General features: G+C 52.9%; 1 protein-coding gene and 1 pseudogene across 2 annotated transcripts; both read right to left on the minus strand.

The window, feature by feature from the left end:
* Positions 1-1,481: 1,481 nt before the first annotated feature.
* LOC113432373 (microtubule-associated tyrosine carboxypeptidase 1-like) lies at positions 1,482-4,871 on the minus strand (annotated as a pseudogene). Its single transcript, XR_015750664.1, has 4 exons — positions 4,742-4,871; positions 3,319-3,931; positions 1,851-1,994; positions 1,482-1,768 (listed from the first exon to the last, which is right to left on the minus strand). The product of XR_015750664.1 is annotated as a microtubule-associated tyrosine carboxypeptidase 1-like (transcript).
* A 5,650-nt stretch (positions 4,872-10,521) lies between these two features.
* On the minus strand, positions 10,522-21,717 carry LCAT (lecithin-cholesterol acyltransferase). The gene is made up of 6 exons (XM_026684194.2): positions 21,481-21,717; positions 15,477-15,633; positions 14,192-14,307; positions 13,009-13,104; positions 11,900-12,124; positions 10,522-11,536 (listed from the first exon to the last, which is right to left on the minus strand). Exons 1-6 carry the CDS (start codon positions 21,626-21,628, stop codon positions 10,974-10,976), a joined length of 1,305 nt encoding a protein of 434 aa, XP_026539979.1. The 5' UTR covers positions 21,629-21,717; the 3' UTR covers positions 10,522-10,973.
* Positions 21,718-23,030: the final 1,313 nt, after the last annotated feature.

Here is a 23,030-nt window from a genome sequence, read left to right on the forward strand (position 1 = left end):
CACTGCTGACTTTCTCCTCGTGAAGCTACCGCTCGTCCCAGAGCTAGCCAGGGGCCATTCATCAGCTGCCTTTTACTTTTAAAAGTCTTAATCTCTAATTCATTCACAAATGACCAACCAAGAGAATGACTCTGTGATGGGACAAAAAAATAAATAAGAGAAATTAAATCAAATATTTGAATGAATTAGAGAATTAGCAGGTGCCGACAGCTGAAGTCTCGGAGTGCGAGGACTCGGATGAGGGGCCTGCGTGTGATGCAGGGATGGGGCCAGGACCATCAGGGAGTGGAGCGCTGCCTTCGGAGATTGTGGAGGCTGGCAGCAGTGATGGAAGAGGTCCCCGAGGAGCCTGTGCCCAGTGGGCGTGTGTGCAGGGCTGCTCGAAGGAAAGAGCAGCTGCAGCAGCACGGGAGACTCAGGAGTAAGGCTGCAAGGTGATGGCCCCTCCCTTAAGGGATAAAAGCCAGCCTGAGAGACCGGAATTCTTTTCAGGAAGCAAAGAAGTTTTTGCACTCAAGCCTAGTGGACGTTCAGAGTATCTTGGTTGGTGTTTGGAGACTCTTTATGTTTGAAATATTTCTTAGTAACTTTATCTCATGTTCTTGGCAGCCTTGCACCACCTTGGCAAGGCTCGTTCTTATCAGAGACAATTAGTTTGAAACAGCCTTTTAACCGGGAAGGAACGGAATTCGCAAAGAAGCCTTACAAGGTTTTGCTGTTACCTCTGTTTGTGTTTGTTTCCTTGGAACAAGGTTTGGGTCAGAACAGTAAGTCAGATTCTTCAGTGCCGTTGTAACTTTGAAAGGTCACTAAATGAACTGTTGTAAGTCGAGGACTGTCTGTATTGCGGGCCCAACTGGCAAAGAGAAGCTCAAGGTTGTATGGATTGGGAACCACGCGGAAGAGGCCGTCACCCTGCAGTGGACGGACAAAGGCCTTGAATGGTGATAACGAGTCCTCAACTTACAACCGTTCAGTGACTGTTCGAAGTTACAATGGCACTGAAAAAAGGGACTTACAACCGTTTCTCACACTTATGGCCGTTGCAGCATCCCCAGGGCCATGTGATCAAAATTCAATCGGTTGGCAACTGACCCATATTTACGACGGTCGCAGCGTCCCGTGTGATCGACTTTTGCAACCTTCTGACAAGCAAAGTCAATGGAGAAGCCGGACTCACTTTAACAACCGTATGACTCACTTAACAACTGCAGTCCTTCAGTCGTTAATAACTGATTCAGAGTTAACAACCGTGGCAAGAAAATGGGCAAAATAGACAAAATTCACTTAACAATCAAGTTACTCAGTCACAGAAATGTGAAGCTTAATTGTGGCCACAAACGTTGAGGACTATCACTGTGTTGCCAAAACCTCCCTACAAAATATAAACCAAACTTGGGAGTTTTTACGCTGCAGCTGGACTAACCAGCTGCAAGTTGGACCAAACCTCGAGTTGTGGCTTTGCTTTCCTTGGAGTTTCTTTCAACCCGGAACTTCAGCCAATGCAGAAAAAGGGAAAAGCCTCCATGCCCCTCTCGTCTCACCAAGGCCAACGTGCTTTATGAATTTTCAAAGGACCTAAGTTCACTTTTAAGGCACAAGGGGCAAAAGTGGGAGAGATCTTTCAGAGCTGACCTATCTCATGGCGCAACATGCCTTCCAGCCAGTTCTGACGCGCTCCAGAGAGGTTGATTGCTAACGTTGGGCGGCTGTTTTCCACCATCATGACCGCCTGGGAAAGGAGGTCTTCTGTGAGCTGAACCACCACCTGGAGAAAACAAGCAGAAGGAAGACAATGGAGACCGGGGATCTCAGGATGGTTCCCTTTGGAGCAGAACCCCAGAACTCACCTCTCCAGAGCAGCCTTCCTTCTGCATATACTTCCTGGTGATGGACCAGATTTGGCATTTGGTAAGCAGCTTTCCACCATTGGAGGCCTCAAAGCTCTCGTAAGTGCCATATTTTTGAAGGACAGCATTGAGTATTCCAGTAGCCTGCAACAGATAAACGAAGTGGACATCAAAAGGTTTTGTTCTGGTCTGGGGTGCAATTAAGGCTGCACTGAACATCCAGGTAGCTGAGCTGAAGACTGGATTCACAAGTCTCACCGGACTAGATAAATATGGGGATGATTCAGATGGTTCTGGAATCATTCCTTATATTGGCATGTTATTTGGATCAAGTCATCACAGTAAGTAACTGTCATTGATTATTGCCCCCCCCCCTTATGTTTTCTGAACAGAGAAATATAGTTTTGCTAGTCCAGGTTTAGGGTTTGGGGTGTTATAGGAAACCAGCCGCCATTTTGCGGCATAACTGTAATGCCGCCAGGGGCATTATAGGGGAGAAGGTCATAAAGTATCAATATCCGAAAGCCAAGTTGGCAAACACCAGCCATGGTAGCCCCAAGGGGGTTATTGGCACAATAGGCCCCACACCAAAACCTCCTTGGAAGCCGTTCGATTTGCAGTTGCTCAGCCTTCCTGCATGGCAAATGGGATGGCATAGAAATGCTGGTGGCACAAGAGCCTCCCATTTGATCATATATTCCTTTAGCCTGCCATTTTTAAAATTCCTCTTTTGCTAAGGGAGGAAACCCAGTTACTCAAAGCAGTGTTCCTAAACTGGGAGTAATTGGGAGATATCCTGGGACTAATGGTGCAATTTGGCTTGTGAATTGAGGATCTAATTTGGGGGGCGGGGGGGAGGGGGCGGAGAAGCTGCCACTACCAAGATACTTGTGTAAAATAACCATCTGGGTTGTTGTGCACGTCAGGACAAGACCCCCTTGAAAGACCAGGGTCAGTCAAGCCCCCGTCTTAAAAGATTTTTCAAGTATGAAAGCAACAGATGGCATGCTGCCAGAACAGGAAGTTTGAGGATTTGGGACATCAGCTCAACATCTTGGCATGAGCCAAGGAGATGCAAAACAAGGTCCAGTGGTGAGACCTCCCCCTCCCCCCCTTCCTCTGGCAGGTCCTTCTGTGCTGACCACCCTGGCAGGCATGCAGGCGCTTTGGAGGGCCCGGGAGGGAGGCCATGCTTGCCCACTGCTGCTCTGCCCCCAGACTGGCCAGGGGACAGTCCCACTGCTGCTCCTGGGCTCCCTTCCAAGGCTTTGGGAAGGACACTCTGCCTCGGGCCTTCTCTCTCAGCAGGGATGGCGCAGGGAATCGTGCTGCCTGCAGGCAGATGGGCTTGAGAACCGCTCTGGTCCCCTCCAAGGGTCCTCACAGCCAAGGCAGGAAACCGGGGGAGGGCTCCCTTTGGGCAAGGGCCGCACGAGCCGGCTGGAGGGAGGGAGGGAGGTGAGGCTACCTGCACCAGGAACTGCCCAGAGGCTTCTCGTTATTTTTCCAGCACGGCTTCCGGGACAGACTCCCCATATTCGAACTGAGGGTTGTAGGCAAACGAAGACCGGAAGAACTTCTCTCGCTCTGCCTCCAGGTTGGCTGGCCGTAGGGCCACCAGTAAACAGGGGCTCCTCTTCCCAGCCCGGCAGGCCCCCTCCTCGGCTCTGGCCCTGGGCAGGTGAGGGAGGGAGGCAGCGCTGCGGATCCGTCCTCGTGCCCATTTCTTCTGGCTCACCAGGCAGCTGCTCTCGCTCCGGTGCATCCAGCTGCAAGGGCCCTGCAAGGCGAGGCAGGGGTGCAGGGCAGGGGGCCCTCCCGAGCCCCGGAGGAGTTTCAGCTGCTTGGTCCTTCTTCCGGGCCCCAAAGAATCCGACTCTGGAGGAGAGGACTGGAAGGGGCCCGGCTGCCTCCTGACACATGGAGGGCCCTCTTTCTTCCTCCCACCTCTCCCGGGTTGTGGGTCCGCGTGGAAAACCCCCGGATGCAATGGCGGAGGATAGGCCGGAGAGTCAAGCACCATCTTGCGATTGTGTAGCCGCCGGAGGCCTCATGAAGCCAAGCCTGGGCCTGGGAGAATGCTGCAAACAGAGGGGAAAGGACTGTCTTCAGGCAGGTATTGAAGGTACGGTCTCTCCTTTGATGATAGTACTTGTGAAAAAAGATCTTGATACAGTATATTAATTGAATGCAAACTCACCCTAACCCCACATCTCACCACCACCACCCGAAGAAAAGTGGGGGGAACCAAACCTCAGACCTTGGGGACCTGGACAGCCTCCCAGGGTCAAACCCCGACGCCCTGTCCATGCCCAGTGGGGGGGGGGTGCAGAGGGGCAGGTGGGTCCTGGCTGCCCACCTGCTTGGAGCTGTGCTTGGCCTCAGCTATGCCAGCCTTGGCAACTTTGGGCTGCTCAGGAAGGCTGTGCTTATGCCATCACAATGAGGGCTGGGGGAGGGGGTTGGGGGGAGGAGACGCAGCACCAGGACTGCAGCCCCCAAAGCCCCTGCTGCACCACCCCCTTGCCCAAGAGATGCCCACTCACCCCAACCCCAGCTTTGCCAAGGCTTGCCTGCCCCAAGTCACTGCTTCTCGGAGGCTGAGGAGACCCACATATGCAGCCCACAATGCCCTCTGGGTGCCCCCAACCGTGGGAATGGGATGGGGGGAGTGGTTGGGGTTGGACTAAATAACAGGGAGTCCAGGTTCAAGTTGCCCATTATCCGCCAGGGAAGCTCACCTGGGCACTGGAACCAGGCACCCTTTTGGCCTCACTTCCCTCACTTAAGGGATTGTTGGTGGGAAATTAGAGGAAGGAGATGCTGGGAGGTGTAAATCTAGTAGGCAGCAACAAACCACAGCAACAACAGCCAACCAAACTCACAGAGACCTTTAGAGATGATTCAAAACTTGCTCAATCCATATTCTGGTTTCAGACAATTCACTGCCAGGTTAACTTTAATCTACTGCTATGTCAATTGCTGCAATTTATAGGCTTCTCCGTTTCCAGAGCTTCTGCGCATCTTGCAAGGCTGACACCAGAACCTGTTAGTGCCACTATAAAAAAAAAAGTGGAGGTTTTTTTACCCCGCCCAAAAAAGGGGGACGGCCCCCCCCCCCCAGAAAGCCCCCCCCCCCCTAAAAAAAAAAAAAAAAAAAAAAAAAACAAAAAAACCAAACAAAAAAAAAAAAAAAAAAAAAAAAAACCCCAAACAACACCACCCCCCCCAACAACCCCCCCCCCCCCCATGCAAGGGACGGCTCTTCACCTTCCGGCGACTCAGCAAAGGCTCAATGGAAGAAGCTCTCAGCCGCCGATTCCGCCGCGAGAGGCAAAGGGTTCCGGCCAGGAGCCTCCGAGTCCTGGGAAAGGCCGCTGCCTCAAGCCAGGAGCTGCATCTCCGGGACGGACTTCGGGGAGCCCCCCACCATCTCCAGGGCCCCGTCTCCTCCCGGGCCTGCCCACCCCATCAGGCGCTCCGCGGGAGGAGGAGCTTCCCCGGGCCCAAGGGGGGTCGCCTCTCCGGCCTCCCCGGGGACCCCGCAGCCCCAGCCAGGCCTCTCCCGGCCACGTCCCTCGGGCGCCGCCGCATCTCACCCCGACGGCCGCGGCTCCCCCGGACGCTCCCCCGACGCGAAGCCCGCAGGGCGGAGGCCGAGCGCTTGGACCTCACCGGGGCGGAAGCTGCCTCGCCGTCGGGCTGGAAGGGGGCAGCAGCTGCAGGGGCCCGCCGGCCCGGAGCGCCAACGGCTGGGCTTCGCATGGCAGCCCGCAGCCCGGCACACCCACCCGCCGCTCGGCAAGGCTGCAGCGCCGCTCCCGGGCGCGGGCCCGAGGCTGGGGGGGGAGCTGCCCACTCCCTCCGCCGCCGCCGCCCCCCGCCCTCCCTGTACCCGCCCCCCGCCGAAAGCGCCCCGCCCGCGGAAGGGCTGCCTTCCTTCAGCCGCCTCTTTCCTTCAGCCGCCGCCGGCTGCTCCTGGAAGCGGCGCCGGGCTGAGACGAGCCTCGCCCGACCCACCTGCCCCGCCGCGCCGCCTCGCTTCAGCCCCCGCGCCGGAGAGGGCGCCGGCCTGCTCCTCGGGGGCTCCTCGGGGGCTCCTGCCGGCCCCGCCCGCGCTCCGCAGTGGGTCTCGCCCGCTTGGCCAGCGGCGGGCCGGCCGGCTCTCCCGCCCCCGGAGCATGCTCAGTTGCGCCGCCGCGCCTCGCCCGCCCGGCCCGCTGACCAGCCGCCCGGCGGCCCCAGCACGGAGTCCGGGCGGGGCGGGGGGACAGCCGGGCTGGACCGCGACTTCGGGGGGCGACGCTGCGGGCCGGCCGGGAAAAGCAGCGGACCGGCGGACGGGACTAGCAGGCGGGCGGCGCTCGGCTGGGCTGGCCCCGGTTCCCCTGGGAGGGAGCGGTCGCGCAGGCTGTCCAGGCGCCCAGGGGGGAAAGTAAAGGCAGGTCCGGGGCTTTTGCCGCCTTTGGACCCCCAGGTTCCCTTTGATGGCAAAGCGCCCAGCGGCTCTGGAGCGGCCCAAAGTCTGCCTGGTGGCCTTGGATCATATGCGAGGCTCCTGGGTGCAGGTCCCTGTAATGCCCCCAACCCTTTGCTTTCTTCGTCCTGGAGGGGGGGGGGCAGCTGGCATTCTTAGCCGACTCTTGCAAGCTGGGAATGCCTGGTAGCCTCTTTCTCCACACAGCTTGAGCCCATTGCTCAAGGATGGCCGGACGGCCTTCCTTCCACTGCAGATCCATCATCCTTTTCCTAGAAGCTTCTTCCGAGCAACTGACCTTTGGGGTCACCATTGCAGAGGCGACTCCTCATTCCATCCAGGAGTCACTTGAGTCAAAGGGGGGTCATTGGCTTACAGCCCATCGCCTCAAGAGATCCCCGATTGCCCTTCTGGACAACCCATCAGTGCACTGTAAACAAAGCGGATTCAATCCAGCCACCTTTCTTCCCCAACAAAGGTTGTTATTCATGATTGTGTCCAAACCATTGAGGAGGTTTTTTCTGGCTGGCTGGATCTGGGTGACCGGCCTCTTGAGGATGCAGATGGGGACCGGTCTACAGAGGGCAGCAGCTTCATGTACACGGAGAAAGGCTAGCTGGGCATGCGGTGATCACTTTGGACCAAGTATTGAAAGCAACAGCCCCTCCCTGCAGGAACTTCAGCCCCAAAGGCTGAGTCACTGCCTGACAAGAGCCTCAGGGTTACAGGAAGGCACGGTGGTAAATATTTTCACAGACCGTAAATTTGCTTATGGTCTTCTATGTGTACGTGGTTGTCTTGTGGAAGGAGTGTGGAAGGAGTGTGAACAGGAGGTACCCCTGTTAAATATGGACCTGAAGTATTGAGATTGTTATTGGAAGCTGCTTTGCTTCCCAGCAAGGTAGCTACTACGCATGTAAGGGCCACGGTAAGCATAACGATGATAGTAAACCTGGCCAGGGAAATGTCCTGGCTGCCTCTGGTCCCCCTGCTCCCCCTTGGTATGTCTGGGCACTCATTCCTTCTCACCTGCTTGCTGGCTCCTTTGCAGGATAGGCACAGGGCGTATAATATGGGTGCTGTTTATCAGGGTAATTGGTAAATTGACTTCTCCCAGTACATGAATTATGGGCCCTCTTGAGGGAATTACATACAAGTATAAACATTGGGGTTCCAAGGCTATAGCCGAATCTCTGTTGCTGCTTACTAGATTTACACCCTCCCTTCAGCATCTCCTTCCTCTAATTTCCCACCAACTATTTTGGACTATATTTGTCATCAAACATTCAAGGACAGAGGGAACTGTCATTTTTGGAAAAACGACACGATGCCCCTCTCTATCCATTGAGGCCCTGAGCTGCTGAAGCTCATATCCAGTTGGGTACAGCCCCTTGCAAAGGAAGCCCAGTTGGAGGTCGGCTTTTGTGGCAGAGATGTTTGCACGCAGAGAGAAAACCGGCTCTCTTTTCCTACAATGAACAGTTGCAAGAACTGGGAATATCTAGTCTTAACAAAGAGAAGGACTAGGGAAAACCTGGTAGCAGTCTTCCAATATTGGAGGGGCTGCCACTGGAGGTTTTTAAGAAGAGACTGGCCAGCCATTTGTCCAGAACGGCCTAGGGTGAGAAGACCTCCAAAGTCCCTTGCAATTCAGTTCCTTTATGTATTCTTTGCAAGAGCTGACTCTTCCCTTGGTCAGGACACCACCTGAAGTCAAAAGGAAGCATCTGAACAAATCAAAAGTGACCCTCAGTTGTTTTCATTTGTCTAGGAGAAGCAGGTTGCCCTGAAAAAAGGGGGAAATCCAGGGGTCTCAACTGAGCCATGGGTTGTGGGGGGTATCCAGCTACTGTCCCCCCTGAGGGGTTTTTGTATTCCCCCCCCCTCCATTCCCTTTGCAACACTTCCAACTTTGAAGGGTTCTTATCAGAAAGATTTGTTTGACACTGAGGCTTATCAGAGCATTAAGCACTAATCTTAACCGGTGCTGCTGCTTGGGAGCAGAGGAGATCGCGGACAGCGGCTCTTGGGTGACCCTCCTACCTTGTGGAGGAATGAGGGTCTCCTGTTGGCCTCTTCAGTCTGAAGAGGGAGAGTCTCTGGAGGGAGGGATTTCATGCTGGAGTTGTCAACACACACCCCTTTCCTTCCCATCAGGCTCAAGAAGCTGCCCAATCCTGATTCAGATGACCCAGAGTAGCAATATGGCTTATGGCCAAAGATGGCTGGATACAACTGAGGGCAAGAGGAGAAAAATGTATTTCTGTCGTTGTCATGCCCCTGTTAGAATCTGACTCCGAGGAAGAGGAGGAACAGCTGACAGGGAGTGGGAAGTTGTGGAGGAAACTGGGGAAGGGCACAGGCCAGCTGGGCATTCAGAGGAAGACCCAGGCCCATCCCCTCTTCATCCTAGGGCACGCAGGGAGGAGTGCATGAGGGAGAAACGTGAATGGCGTGGTCTACAGGGGAGGAAAGGGCCCTGATCCCCTTCATGGACTGCAGCTGGGAGGACTGTTTAAAAGGACAAACTGTACATGGCCCAGTGCTGGAAGCAAAGTGTGAAATAATTCTATTCTTTCGGTTCTTATCTGAGTTCTGGCATCCTTCCCAGCGTATGTATTTTGATATCTGTGGACGTCTTCAAGCCCTTATCCTGCTTTGTCTGATTAATTGCTTCTGTGTGGTTTGTGTTGTTTTTTCTATTTATAATTTATATGTATTTTGAGTTTGAACGCAGTTCTTCCTTTTCACAGGTGTTTGTAGGGGAGTTTTTTCTCCAGTCAATGATAATTGGACCTTTGAAGCCAAGTTGAAGGAATTAAAGGGACTTCACCTGTTTTTGTGACTTTGTTGCTTTTGTATCGCATCCTGGGTCATCGCAGTCGGCCTCACTAGGTTGACCAGGGAGGAAACATGACCAGATAAGCTAGTTCCACTTTAATCGTAAAGATACATGAATAATAATAGACTAGAACAGAATAAAACAAAACAAAATATAATATAAAATGTATGTATGTATGTATGTATGTATAAAATATTGAATGGAATATGAAAATGGAATGTTGACAAGACTCATGTAAGTCTGAAGGTAGAATTCTCCCACCGTCACCTTTGCCTCCTGAGAACTTAGGGAGGGTCCCCCTTGGAGCTTCTTCTCCCCCCCCCCCTCACTATCCAGCTGCAGCCCTGCTGCCTCTCAGGTCTGCCCCTTCCCAGGCAGAGCTCTTTCCCAAGGTCTTTCCCCCATCCCATTACATCACCCCTCCGGAGCTCCCAGGGAAACTGAGGATAGCTGTGTCCTTCCCCTTTTCTGAGGCCACAAAGGCATCCCGTGCCTGTAGAAATCCGTGGGCCTCCCCCCACCTGTCCTGTGGGTTTGCTCCCCGTGAGGCACCTCCCATGTAGGCATTGTTTGTCTCAGAACTTCCCCCGCTTTGTTAATTGGAAGGCCACTCAATACTTGTGCCCTCCTTTCATTCTTATTAGGGGTAAACACCTTTCAGGCCTAGTTCTGCAAAGACGCGAGTGTCTTTTGTAGCCAGCCTGGTCAGTCTACGTGAGAATGGATCGTGGTTTCTAGTGGTCCTTCTGCCCAGGTCTTTGCTCCCCCCTTTCCCTCCAGAGCGGCTGCTTCCTAGAGCACCGTTGTTGATGCCAGTGCTGGGGAGTTGGAAGAGTGAGTGAATTCTTTCTCGATGTTGATATTCAAATCTCCCTTGAGGATTGCTAACTCATGAGCAGGCGTGGGATCTCCAAAGGGCGCTTTGAATTCGCGCATGAAGTCCTGATAGTTGCCAGGCCCTGAACCGTTTCCCCCAATGGCCGGTGTTGCCCACTCCGCTGCTGCTTCCTTCAGCAGTCACAACCCCCCCCCCCACTGGCCTCCCATTTCCCACCGAGTAGCGAATGGCTAGAACTGATCCCAGCCCCCTCTGCGCTTTTCCAGCAAGCAGGAGCAATTTGTGTTGCCACACATGGGGCATATTCCGCTCCAACTGTGGCGTCGTGCCATGGCGTCCTGCAAATTGGTCATTGTGGTGGTGTTAACAACGCTACTGCCAGATGCTCCGCAGGTAGCAGAACTCATTGAGGACAGGAACCCATTCCTAAAATTCTTCTCTTTGGAAGAGAACCAGAGACTTGCAAAATTGATATCAGCCTTACTAAATAGACCAGACAAGAATCAAGACCAGATGTACTAATTCTACTTTATTGTAAAATTATATTAAGAGAAACTTGCAAGTCTGCAAGTACAAATCTCCCACTGTCTCCTTTACAGCCTGAGAAAGTAGAAAGGGTCTCTTCTGGGTCTCCTGCTCCACCCACCATACAGCTGCAGGCTCTGCCGTCTCTTCTCTGACGGCTCCTTTGGCAACCTCTCCAGGCCCAGCCTTCCAAGGTCTTTGCCACACACCATGAGGATTTCTGAAGTTGCTGCTGCTCTGCAGAAGCCTGCAAGCAGTTATGAGTGCTCTGGGCTTCTTGGACTGTCTCTTGAAAATACGGTGGAGAAATGGGGACTAGGATATTAATGGCCAAACACTGGGGGCCCAGCCAACCCCTGCGTCTCTCCAGCACAGGGAAAGCTTCCGTGCTGTGGCTCATGTTCTCTCCCCACACAGCAGGGCTTCCCTTTGCGTGGGGGCTCAGGGGGCTCTTCCCCCCAGGTCTTGGGCAGCAGTCACGTTCTCCAGGTTCCCAAACAGGATTTCACTGATGTATTGTAGGGTACGGTTGTCAAAGACCATGTTGAGATGCTCAGCTCCAGGCAGTTCCTGGACATGGACCTTCTCATCCTGCTGGTTGCGCCAGGCCTTGCACAGCTCTATGTTGCGCCAGCTAACCACGTCATCCCCGTCCCCATAGATAATGTCCACCGGGTCCTCGTAGGGAAAGCGGTCGTCGTAAATGTAGGTCTCCGGAGTGGGGCGCCCGGTGCCAAACAGGCAATAGACCTTCACGCCCGGGGCTGGCAGCTGTACCATCAGCTCCTTGCTGTCATTCCACATGAGCCAGCCGTCTTCGTAGTGGATATCGCTGAAGAACTGCTGGTAATCCCGGTAGGTGTAGTTGTAGAAGGGGGTGGAGATGAAGACGTGTGTCTCCGGCCAGGCTGTGTGGGTGGGGAACAGCCAGGGACTATTGGTGGATGTTCGCTTTTCTTCACGCAATTTAATGTTGGACATAATAGGAATGCCCTGAAGGTCACCTGCCAACGACACCAGTGGGGTTGCATTATTCTACGCCCACTTTCAGGTCTGCTAATTTGTAATAGAAAAATCGTATTACAATTTTATTCAGCCACAGAGGACAGCTGGTGAATAAACTTAACAAGATCAAATTTCCAAGGGTTCTTCCCTCTTCTTAAAGGTAAACCGGGGGCAAAGACAGAAACAGATCGATGCCTCTCCACTTTTTCCTCAGAAGGGCTGGGGGCTGGGGGGGCCGTGGGCAAGATACGCCCAGGATCTTTTAGTGGGCAGAGGAGTGGGGAAACCTGGAGACCAGGAAGAGGGGCTGGTGCAGCCCAACTCCGTGCAGGCCCCCGGGAGACACGGCTGCAGCTACTCACCCGAGGCCACGGTCCGCATGGATTTCACAGATCCAGCCCAGGGGGCTCCGAGGGAAATGAAGCCTTGGACAAAACGGTCCTTCCAGGCCTGCGGCTGCTGGACCAGGAAGGAGAGGATGTGGAGGTTGCCAAGACTGTGGCCAATCAGGAAAACTGGCTTCTGGTAGGCTTCAAACATCTCTTCAATGAGGCCCCGCAGCTTGCAAAAGTAGTCCTCTTGCTCGGCTGTGGAAAGAGGAGGAGGAGGAGTAGGAGTGTGGGAGGGAAACTCCCCCCCCCCGCCAACCTCCTGGGGCCCAGAGGGAACCTTCCCATGCCCTGGCCAGAGCGCCGGAGGGTTCCTTCCACCCCTGCCTGCAGACAAACCACCTCCGGCCCCTTTGAGAAGGGCAGGTGAGACACCCCCTCGCTGAGGCTCTGGGTCCTTGGTGGCTTCCAGCTGCTCCCATGTGCCCGGTTGGGCTATAAGGAAGGATGCCCAGAGCTACGCAGCTGGATTTCATCGCCCCCTCCGCCCCCTCCTCTCCCGCCACTCCTTTCGTGTCACATTTTATTCGTGGGTTTGTCGTGTCAGGGTTTCAAATATGGAGAAGCCAGGGATGGGTGGGAAATACGAAATCCCTCTGGTGATGTGTTACATTACGAGGCAGACCTGCCCTGTTTTCTTCATTCTTCCTAACCCGAATTTGTGAAAGAAAAATCTTCAGCTGGGAAAAAGTTCGTGCCAGTTTTTTTCCAGTGGGGAGCAGAGACTGGTTTCCTTTGCACCTTATACTGATCTGATCCTATGGCTGCTTTGCTGGGGCCACTTACAAATAATGGAACGACCAATGGAAAGCCTGAAACTAATAATCAGGCTTTAGTGATCGTTTGATTGACTGACTGATATTAAATGGCTTCTACAGTGGCTTGTAACAACCACCTTGGGCAGAACAGAAAACAGTAAAAAAATGCTGGAAAAATGGACTCCCCTGCTGCAGGATCCGAACTGGAGGTGGCTGGTATGGGATGCACAAGCTGCCTCACCCTTCAGAGGGGGCTCAGCCCATCTTCCCTGCCGAGACCCCTTGGAGGGCAGGGGTCCCCGGCCTCTGTCCAGGCGTACTCACTGGGGTTGAGCCTCCAGTCGTAGGGAGCCGCTCTCACGGTCTGATCCCGCACGTAACCATTGTTGACCAGGTGCTGCACCAGCGTGTGCATGTAGCCTGGAGCAAGGAGGAGAAGGGCAGTTAGTGGAGGGCGGAGGGAAGGGTCTACAGGTAGGGCTTTCCTCTGGCAAGGGGCTCCTGTTCTGCTCCTGTTCTCCTCTTTCCCAAACGATTCTTGACTCCCTCGGAAGAAGCCAAGCGGGTTCTAGAAAAAGCACCAAGATCAAAGCGAGTCCAAAGAGTCCTGCAGATCCTGCACCGCCTGGTGGGAACCCAAAGGGCTGCCTCCCTCTGAGCACCTCTCAAAGGTCACCCTCTTCCCAACGCCTTCAAGGAAGCAGGAGAGTCGTAACTTCCACTGTAGTATTGTCTGTCAGCCTTCAAGGTCTTCTTTCTGGCTGTCATGAGTAACGGGGGGAGGAAGGGGGAAAAGTATGGGAAACGGGCTAGAGATGTTACTAACTAATATTGTATAAACTGGGGAGGGTTTCTAATTCCTGCTTGGCGTTCTCTTCTCTGCGCAACTGCAAACCTTTATCTGAGTAAGCCAAGGTCATCACCACCTGGAGATGTCCACATGACGAGGTTCACAACTTTTAATTGGAAGAACCGTTTGAACTATTGGGGGTGGGAACATTTCACTCCCTTGATATATGTGATGTGCGTGTCTATTTCCTCAGATTCAGAATTCTCTTGTTGCTACCACTTGACTTCCAGTAAAAGATATCTTTTCTCTAATTACAAGAGTCTAAGTATTTCTTTCTTGGATTTTGAACAGAGCACCAGCTGACATTGTCCTTCCTAAACATCTCTCTGCTTGAAGGGAATCGCTCTGGCCACTGATTGACCCAAGGACTGTGGTTGCTCTGCCACATGGGCAGAAAAGCTGCCTGTGGAGCTATCTGGCCAGGAGCTACCCCCCGCTCATCATAACTGTATACTGGACTCCCATGGAGGAACCTTGTGCAGGTAGACACCCCCCAACAAAGGCCAGTGATAGGCAGCCCATCGGCCAAACTCCCTGCCCTTATTTCAAACTCAGGGAAACCCCTGGAGGCTCAGGAGAAGACGACATTTGGGGATGCATTTCACCCTGTTGGGTTTCTCCCCAGCTCCCCCTCCCTCCTGCCCTCCTCCTCCTCACCGGCCAATTTGCCATCGTCCAGGTATTCCACGGAAAAGGTCTTGCCAAACCCAGGGACTCTGATTTGGACTCCAGGGGCGTTGGTTATGCTCCGGGTGGTTTTGTTGTACATCACTCTGTACCCCCCAAGGGCAGATCAAGAGAAAACACAACCATTATCTTAGGTCTACTTCCAACAAAGGGCATCTTATCGGAGAGCTTTAAGGGGCTGGATATCCCACTCGAGGTCACTAGCAGCTTGGATCTAAAAACTCCAAGCCTCGATCCTTTAGACCGACTGTCCGGGTTGAGGCCTCAAATGGTGTGGACTGGAGGCCTCCTGTGTTTGTGGTCTCTGCCAACAGGCCCTGGAAATGAAAGCTCCCAGTGAGCCACCAAATGCCGCTGTGGGGCATCCGGAGTCTCCCTTCTGTCAGAATCTGCCACCCACCAGTAGGAATGGGCTGAGAGGGCATGGGGGTGATTGGGGGCTGCCAGGGAGGGAGACGCCTGCTGCATTGGGCAATCCATAGGCCACGCTTGCCTAGCTATCCTGAAACAAGGGTTTCCTGTTTTTTTCAGGGATGCTAAAGCCACGATTAAAGCTAACCCCGAAACAACAGGAGGAGTTGTGGGCTTGCACCGTGACGCCCTTCTCAATGCCTGCCGGGACTGGCCCTCTTCTAAGGCAGCCCTGAACTCAGCCGGCCTAACAGTGGATGAGGTGGGCCCCCCAAGCCAGCCTGGGCATCCCAAGTGAAAGCAACAGGAGTCCATCAGGATCAGGGCCGCAGACAGAGACCAGGCAGGCTCTAATAACACAATCGGCAATTCTTTGAGGTTCACTGAAGGGTCTGGGGCGGTGGGGGAAGATGTTCCCAGAATAAATTAATACTGAGAGGTCCTATTGGAAAGTTGTGGGGTCATATTTTCACTCAGAGCTGTGGTAAAACGAACGAGAAGCACTCAGCAACTGCAATGCCCCAAAATGCTCTGCTTGGTTTAGGACTTAGCATGCTCTTGAATCAGTCACTGTTCATAAATCATGGTTTATAGTTTAGCAGAGCTTGTGCAAGTCACTCACTATGTTGTATAAAACAAACAATGGCTAAGCACACTATCTTGTGGGTTGGGGAGAGGCTCAACTTGCTGATCATTGCGTCTTTGGGGTCTCCTCTCCCTCTGCGTCACCCCCTCTTCTCCTCAGTCTGGGGGCACTTTAGGGCCTGAGCCAGCAAGGACCCCCATCCCAACAGGCAGAGGAGAGGCCAAGATGTGGGGGGGGGGGGCTCCCTCACAGACATACCTTGTGTTGTCGATCCAACAGTCCCCTCCAAAAGGCAGGAACATGTTGAGGTTCAGCCAGATGGTAAAATAATCATCAGTCTTGCGATAACACATCCAGTTCACCACATCTGGCTTGTCCAACTTAGCCTCCAGCTGATTCCCGAGGAACCCGGGCACTGCAGGGGCAGAGAAAGAGAGAGCAGCTGCCTTCCCATCTCCCAAGCAAATGGATAAAATGGTTCCTGGCTGCCCTCCTCCTGCACCTGCCTTCTCTACCTGGGCCCTCCCCTTCTTCTGGCTGCAACCAGGTCTTGAAGGGAAGGGGCAGGTTCAGCATTTCCTCAACCTCATTCCTGGTCCTGTCAAGTCACAACTGCAACAAGAAAGCAAGTGCTGGGGAAAGACGAGAGTTTTGCAGACCTGAGAAGAATGCAGAGCAAGGCAGCCAAAGCGAAGACAAGGGAGTCGGCCCGAGGGGACCCGTAACGAAGCCCTGCTGGCCAAGGAGAGGAAAGAAGGCGGGGAGACTGTATGGCCTGCATGGCGCTCCTTTCTTCCCAGTCACCCTTTTATCACCTGTACAGCACAGCATGTACAACAAGCCTGTTTGTGACTGCATGTCCTGCTGGCGTGTCTGCAATTAGTGAAAGGTTTGTTTGTTAGCAGAAATCCTCCGCATGCTGTGTCTACCTTTAAGCAATTCATCGGGCAAGGGGTGAAGTGCTGCTTTCATTAACAGAGTGGCACAGGATTTCAGAAGCAGCGACAGTCAGTCCCCACTTCTGGTCTGCCATCGCCAGGTGGCAGCAGAGTTTTCTGCATTTTGCTGCCATCCATGCCCTAAACAACCAGCAGGCAGTCAGGCTAGAATTGCTGAGTCCCAAATGCCCGAGGAAAACCCAGCTTGGCTTGGTGCTGAGATGCCAACCAAGCTGGGTGCTGGGCCAACGTCCTGCCACCATTTTCTGGATGCAAGAGACCCCCTTCTACCAACCAAGAGCAGGGACAGCCTGACCTCCAGGTGGCCTTTATCCTCAGGCAGGGACATGGTCCAGGGAGGCCTTGAACACCTGGCCTAAACTGTGAAAACCTTTAATACCTTTACTAAGATCTCCACCTTAGGTCAAGAAGACTAAGGACAGCAGAGCAATTCCTTTAAAACTGGGGGTGGAATATAACGAATCGCCAGAGGTTGTGCAACAGGTAGGAAGAAAGGAGGAGAAAGAGAGAAACAGAGATTTCACAATTAGGTTGTGGTGTCTTCAAAATATGTCTGTTTCAGCTTTGAGCTGTGATCTTCTCTAATATGAGAAGAAACGGTTTATCACTCTTTACTTATTCCTATCTAAAAAACAGAGAAAAGTAACATAGTACTACAAATCCAATGAAGCGGAAGAGGAGGGTAGAGAAACAAAACAGAAAACTATGAGAATGCTAAAATTGTTACGAAATGCAAGAGATCCTTCCAGAATCTCAATGAATTCTCCTCCAAGAAAGAACCCAGCTCGGGGCTTGGGCGCCATTCTGGCTCTTCCTCCAAGGCGTTAGGTAACCCTGTCCCAAAAGGCATGGCGGAGATTGGAGGTCCCCAAGCAAGGCTTACAGACTGTGCCCAAGCCCCCCCTTGCAGGAAAAGTCAACAAGGCCAGAAAGGACAGTCCAAAGAAAGGAGGAAAGCAAGTGGGGGGGGGGGCACTCTTCCAAGGGAAGGGAGTCAAACAGAGGCACACGTCCCAGGGTGGCAGAGAGGAGCAAGTCCGGGGAGCTGTCTTGAGCAAGGCCTTGGTGCTGGGTTGGGTGCCAGAGCCTCTGGCTGCTGGAAGCTGCTCTATCAACTCCCTGTTTATCACCATATCTGGACATCAATGGGGGCCCGGCTGGCTTGCAAGACACTGTGGAAGATCTTCAGATCACACTATAGCTTCCATGCAAATCTTCCTTCCTTCCAGCATTCAGTGAGACCAGATAAATTTTATTTATTTTTCATTACGTTTGCTCTCTGCTTGGAAAGAACCTGACTGAAAACACACTTTCCAAAATGTATCAGGGCGTTTGCAGCCAGGCCCCAAAACAAGAGGATTTCCATTGCTGCAAACACTCTGTGCCAACATCCTACTTGGATTCCAGGCAGGCTTCCCTCTTTGCACAGAGGGAGGAGAACTCCAGGGCTGGGCTGGAGAAGAGAAGTCCAGAATTACGAAGATCGGAGAGGGTCCTCCTCCAGCCCAGTCCTGGAGTTCCCTTCTGCATGTGGAGGGGAGCTGCAGGTCCTCAGAACCACTGAACGTTCGTTACCTTTCAAAGATCCTGGAGCACCAGGGAACGGCCAGAGGACTGGTGTGGTTCCCCTCTTCAAAAAAAAGGAGGGGGGATCCAGGGAACTACAGGCCTATCAGCCTGACCTCCATATCTAGGAAGATTCTGGAAAGATACTCAAGCAATGAATCAGAAAACACCTAGAGGCAAACAAAGTCATAACCAAAAGCCAACATGGGTTTGTCAAAACTCGATCATGCCAGATAAATCTTATTGTATTCTTTGACGACATGACAAAATTACTGGACCAAAAGAATGCTGTGGATATAATTTACTTGGACTTCAGTAAGGCATTTGATAAAGTAGAGCACAAAATACTACATGATGAAATAGAAAAAAAATGTGGGTTAGACAGCATCACCACCAGAAGGGGTGACATAATAGCAGCCTTCCAATATCTCCGGGGCTGCCCCAAAGAAAAGGGAGTCAAACTATGCTCCAGAGACAAGAAGCCATGGGTGGAAAGGAAACAAGGTCACTTAGATTCATTGGAACTAAGGAGGAATTTCCTGTCAGGGAGAACAATTAACCAGTGGAACAATTTGCCTCCAAAAGTTGTGAATGCTCCAATACTGGAAGTTTTTAAGAAGAGGTTGGACACTTATTTGCCTGAAACGGTATCGGGTACCATGCCTGAGTAGACGGCCTCCCTTCCAACTTGGTTCTTCTCTTCTGTTCTTTCCTTCGGCAGGCAGCTCTTCCGCTCCAGCCGCCTAACGCTTAACGACTGCAATGAGGAGAGCCAGGATTGTGGCTGTTCAGCAAAGCAATCATAGGGGCATCTTGCTTAACAACCACAATGACGCCAAACTAAATTCTGCACTCAATTGGTCTTAAGCCAATCTAGATTGCATTTGCATCTCCTCGCAACTGGGGGAGATTCTACCGGTTCAGGCGAACCGGATGTTAATTTTACATCCAGTGCAGCAAACCGGTAGTTCTGAAGAACATCTGGCCCCGCCCACTCCTCCCCGCCCCTCCCAGGAGTCCCCACGAGGCCACTTAGCTGGCTCCCAGATAAGTGTAGGGTAGCCTCCTGGGAGCAAAAACAGAGCTGGGGGGGGGGTCTGCCCCTCCCCTGCTTTTGCTCCCAGGAGGCTCCAGGGAGGCTCCCGTTTTGGGCCTAGGCGGCTTCCCTGCAGCCTCCTGGGAGCATCCAGCCACCCAGTACGCCTGGATTCAGTGCTTAGCCAAAAGAACATTTGGAGCTAATGCAGTATTGATTCCTGCCTTGGGAATGTTCTGGGTAAACAAATGTAAAACTGTTGGAGCCAATGTTCTTTCTTTATTCCACATCCTCCCCTTCAAAACAAGTAAGTTCCTCTGCTTTTTCATGCCAGGCTTAGTGTGGCAAGTTCAGAGTGGATTTTGTAGAGAACACCTTTCCTTTAGGTCTCATTCATCTGCTCAATTTCAGAGCATACATGACACAATTTCCCAAGCAGAATTCAGACTATTCAGCGGTTTGCCTAGCGGCTGCTTCATTACTTCTATTGCTGTCACAACCTTTATGGAGTCCAATGGCCTTTTAAATTTGACCAGCAAAAACACAGTAAATATTTCTCACAAATATTTTCCCTCCTCCACTTTGCGGTTCGACATTTAACATAAAAAATTATGTGCTGGGTTATTATTCAGGCAATTTGCAAACTTGTGTTTTTTGTTGTTGGAAGGCAACTCTTTAATTTGAAGATGGTGGTAAATACTTGGTAATAAAATGGCAGGTAAAAAGGCTCACTTCTACTTGCCATTTAGAAAGGGTTAGAAAGAATGAGGTTAACTTTTGCTTTGTTTCCAATCTCCTTTTCTTGACTTGGTCTTCATAAAAAGCAGCTTTGGAATTGAAGCCATATGTGTTAAAACAAAAATCTTCCTGTTTAAGTACAAGTATGCAAAAAGTTTCAAGATCAATCAAAGTTGTTTAATGGCTTTAAATATCTGGGTGTTGTACTAAGGTTTAAGTCAAAGGTTTTCAAACTTGGCAACTTTAAGACTTGTAGACTTCAACTCCCAGGGAGTTGAAGTCCACAAGTCTTAAAGTTGCCAAGTTTGGGACCCCTGGTTTAAGTAGAAAGAGCTGAAAATATACCATGAATAGCATAGAGATGCATGGTAGCTCTCTTTCTCTTTCTTTCTCTTAAAAGGAAGAAGAAAAAGAAAGAGGGAAAGATGGGAGAAAGAAAGAAAGGGAGGAAAGGGAGAAAGAGTGGAAAAGGGAGAGGAAGGAAGGACCACAAACCCTGGCACTAGACACCGCTTCAGAGGATGCTTTAAAACAGCACAGTAATCCAGGGCTGGAAGGGACCTCAGAGGTCATCTAGTCCAAGAGCATTATAAAGTGAGTTTCTATCTTTTGACCCACCCAGTCATGTGACCACCAAGCCATGCCCAGCCAGCAAGCCAGTCACACGACCACCAAGCCACACCCACAAATTAGGCTGTGCCCACAGAACCAGTTGTTAAGAGATTTGAATTCCACCCTGCCTTGCAGTCATTTTCCTTCCCTTATTATTCCTAAACTCAACTTAGACTTTGGACTCCGCCAACTCAGTCTTCCCTTGCCCCCTTTACCAATTTTCTCAACCTTCCTTATGCTTTTAAATGTATATTAACTACTTCCCCGTGGGGAAGTGTTCACAGGCCGCTGTTGCAACCACATTTTTCAAAGCAGAGTATTTACGAATGCATCTTATTCCATTCTGGGTTAGCGATCGTTTTTTTCTGGGACTCTCGCCCCTTCTTGTTCCTCAGCAGAAGAGGATTTGGGCCTTTGAAGAAAGGAGGAGCAGTCTCAGCTCCTGCTTCTCCTCCGCCTCTGTTCTCCTCCGGGAAAGAACAGTCTGCTAGCTAAAGGTCCTCGGCCATCTGGGAGAAGAACTCGGAGCAGCTGCTTCTTAGGAATTCCTAACCGGTTTAAGTCTAAATCAGTTGAAAGATACTCAGGAGGAGCAAACTGCAAGGTACCTGCTTAAAAGGGGTGGCTGTGCGGTTGGTAAAGTTCGCTTCCAGATCGGATTTGACTTTACTCTGCGTTTTAATGAGCCACCGCAGCATGGAGACCATGGGAGGCTGTGGATGGAAGGAGAGCCAGGCCTCCCTCCCCCTCCACACCCAGCAGGCAAACGGGACGCTCCTCCCGGTCTTTCGGACGTGCCGGCCCTTTGGGAGCTTCTGAGCCGTGGCGCTGCTGCTGCTGCTGCTGCCTGATGCTACCCGCCCAAAGCCGTGCAGCCTTGCTCTCCTCTCCCGCAGCCCGGCCGGGGGCTCAGGGGACGCGCTCCGAGCAGCGCCTCTCGGGCCGGAGCTCCCCTCGAGGCCTCCCCGAGGTCAAGAGGGCTTATTCGGAGGCCGGGGAAGAGGCGCTGCCAATTATCCGCCGGAGCAGCAGGAGGCGATGGGGTTGCCTGTCCGCTTCGCCTCCGACGTCCTGGGAAAGGCCGTCAACCAAAGGCCGGGCCCTTCTGCCGTCGGGCGGATCTCGCAGCGGCACGCCGTCTCTTCGCCGGCTCTTGCGGGGACCGCGTGGTCGAGAGCCCGCTCTGGGCTCAGCCCTTCCGCCTCCTGCAGGGGAACCTTAGCCGCAGCCACCTTAGCTCCAGCTACCCAGCCCTTCTCGGTCCTTGGGAAGAAGCCAGCGGCCCCTCCCTGGCCACCCGACCGTCCCCAACGCCTCCGGGGCTCCCCGCTCCCTGCCCGGCCCAACTCACCCAGCACCACGGGGGACGTCCCGTTGGCGGAGTCGGCTTCTGGGGTGGTGCTGGGCGGGAAGAGTATGTTGAGGAGCCAGAAGGCCCGGCCAGGCTGCAGGAGCGCCAGGAGCAGGAGGGCAGCGCTGCGTCCGGCCAGGCCCCGCATCCTGGCTTGCCGAGAAGCCTCTGCGGCCCGCCCAGCCCGGGCTGGCGAAGGCCGCTCCGCTCTCCCCTCGCGGACAGTTGGGGAAGGGGAGGAGCGGAAGGTGGGACCCCAGCCGCCCAGGCAGAGCGGCCGGCGGGCTGGAGGGGGCCCCGGGGGGAGGGGAGGGGCCTTTCCGACGAAGAAGGCCGGCTGCCTCCGGAGCTCCCTCCGGGGACCACGCAAGGCGCGCGGCGGGAGACCTCGGCCGCTAATGGGCAGAGGAGTCCGAGGCCGGGAGCGAAGGACCCGCAAGCAGCTGCCCGGTAGACTCCTTTGGAAGGCTTGGAGAGCCGGGCCTCCTCCTGACCTTTCCCGGTGTGCTTATTCTGATGCTTGGGCCGAGGCCTTTCTGCCTCGGGAAAGGAAGCAAAGCCAAAGGCTGGGATACCAAGGGACGCCCTCCTTTCTTCAGCTGCCGCTGGAGAACAGCCTTCCCGGGAGCACCTGGAGGCCTCGTGGCCACCTCTGGATAAACAGGCAATTGGTTACGCATAAAGCAGCACAGAAGTCAAACTTTTGTTTAAAGGGGACCCAAGATTGTCTCAATCAGCCTGCTTGTAACATTTCATTATGATATTTCCTCTTTCGGTGCTGTGTGATAACAATGGGCTCAAGGATGAACTGCTGGCCTGGCATTTCTAGCCCCAGGCACGAATGCCTGGCTGCCCTCCCTCCAAGCAGAGCTCGGACCTTAGAGCCTGAAAGCTGCTGGAATGAATCCCCTCAGCTGGCTCATCTGGCACAACCAGCGGAGCAGATCCAGCCACTGCCAAACGCAGCACAATCTCCCACACAGGGTTGTTTCAAGGGCACCTTCCTTGCTGAGTAAATGAGGCAGAATTTCAGACATGCTTCAGATTTCTATCACTTCTTGTGAACTGAACATTTGTCATTATAAATGGGCAATCCCTTGCCTGGGAAATAAACTGACTAGAACAAGGGTCTTCAAACTTGGCAAGTTTAAGACTTGTGGACTTCAACTCCCACAATTCCTGAGCTAACAGGACTGGGGGAGGAATTCTGGGAGTTGAAGTCCACCAGTCTTAAAGCTGTCAAGTTTGAAGACCCCTGGACTAGAAGCTGGTTTGATGATTTGATGGGACCATCGGATTCAAAGACTCAGGCAAGACAGAGAACTAGGATACGGGTCTGGCTTTCAGCCTTCCCTCAGAATATGAGCTGAATGAGATGTTGACTGACCAGTTGAAGGCCGATTAATTATGGGGTTGATTAATTTGACTGGGATTCCCCGAAATCATGGAAGTATTATTCCAGATTTGTACTCATAAATGGATCCTACCCACTTTATTCCGTGAGTCCCTACACAGCTAGTTTGAAAATGAGAAGCATCTTCTGAATTATC

This window comes from Notechis scutatus, chromosome 9 (assembly GCF_049901735.1).
Source record: "Notechis scutatus isolate UNSWTSFEM ecotype Mainland chromosome 9, rNotScu1.2, whole genome shotgun sequence".
Classification (NCBI taxonomy): Eukaryota; Metazoa; Chordata; class Lepidosauria; order Squamata; family Elapidae; genus Notechis; species Notechis scutatus.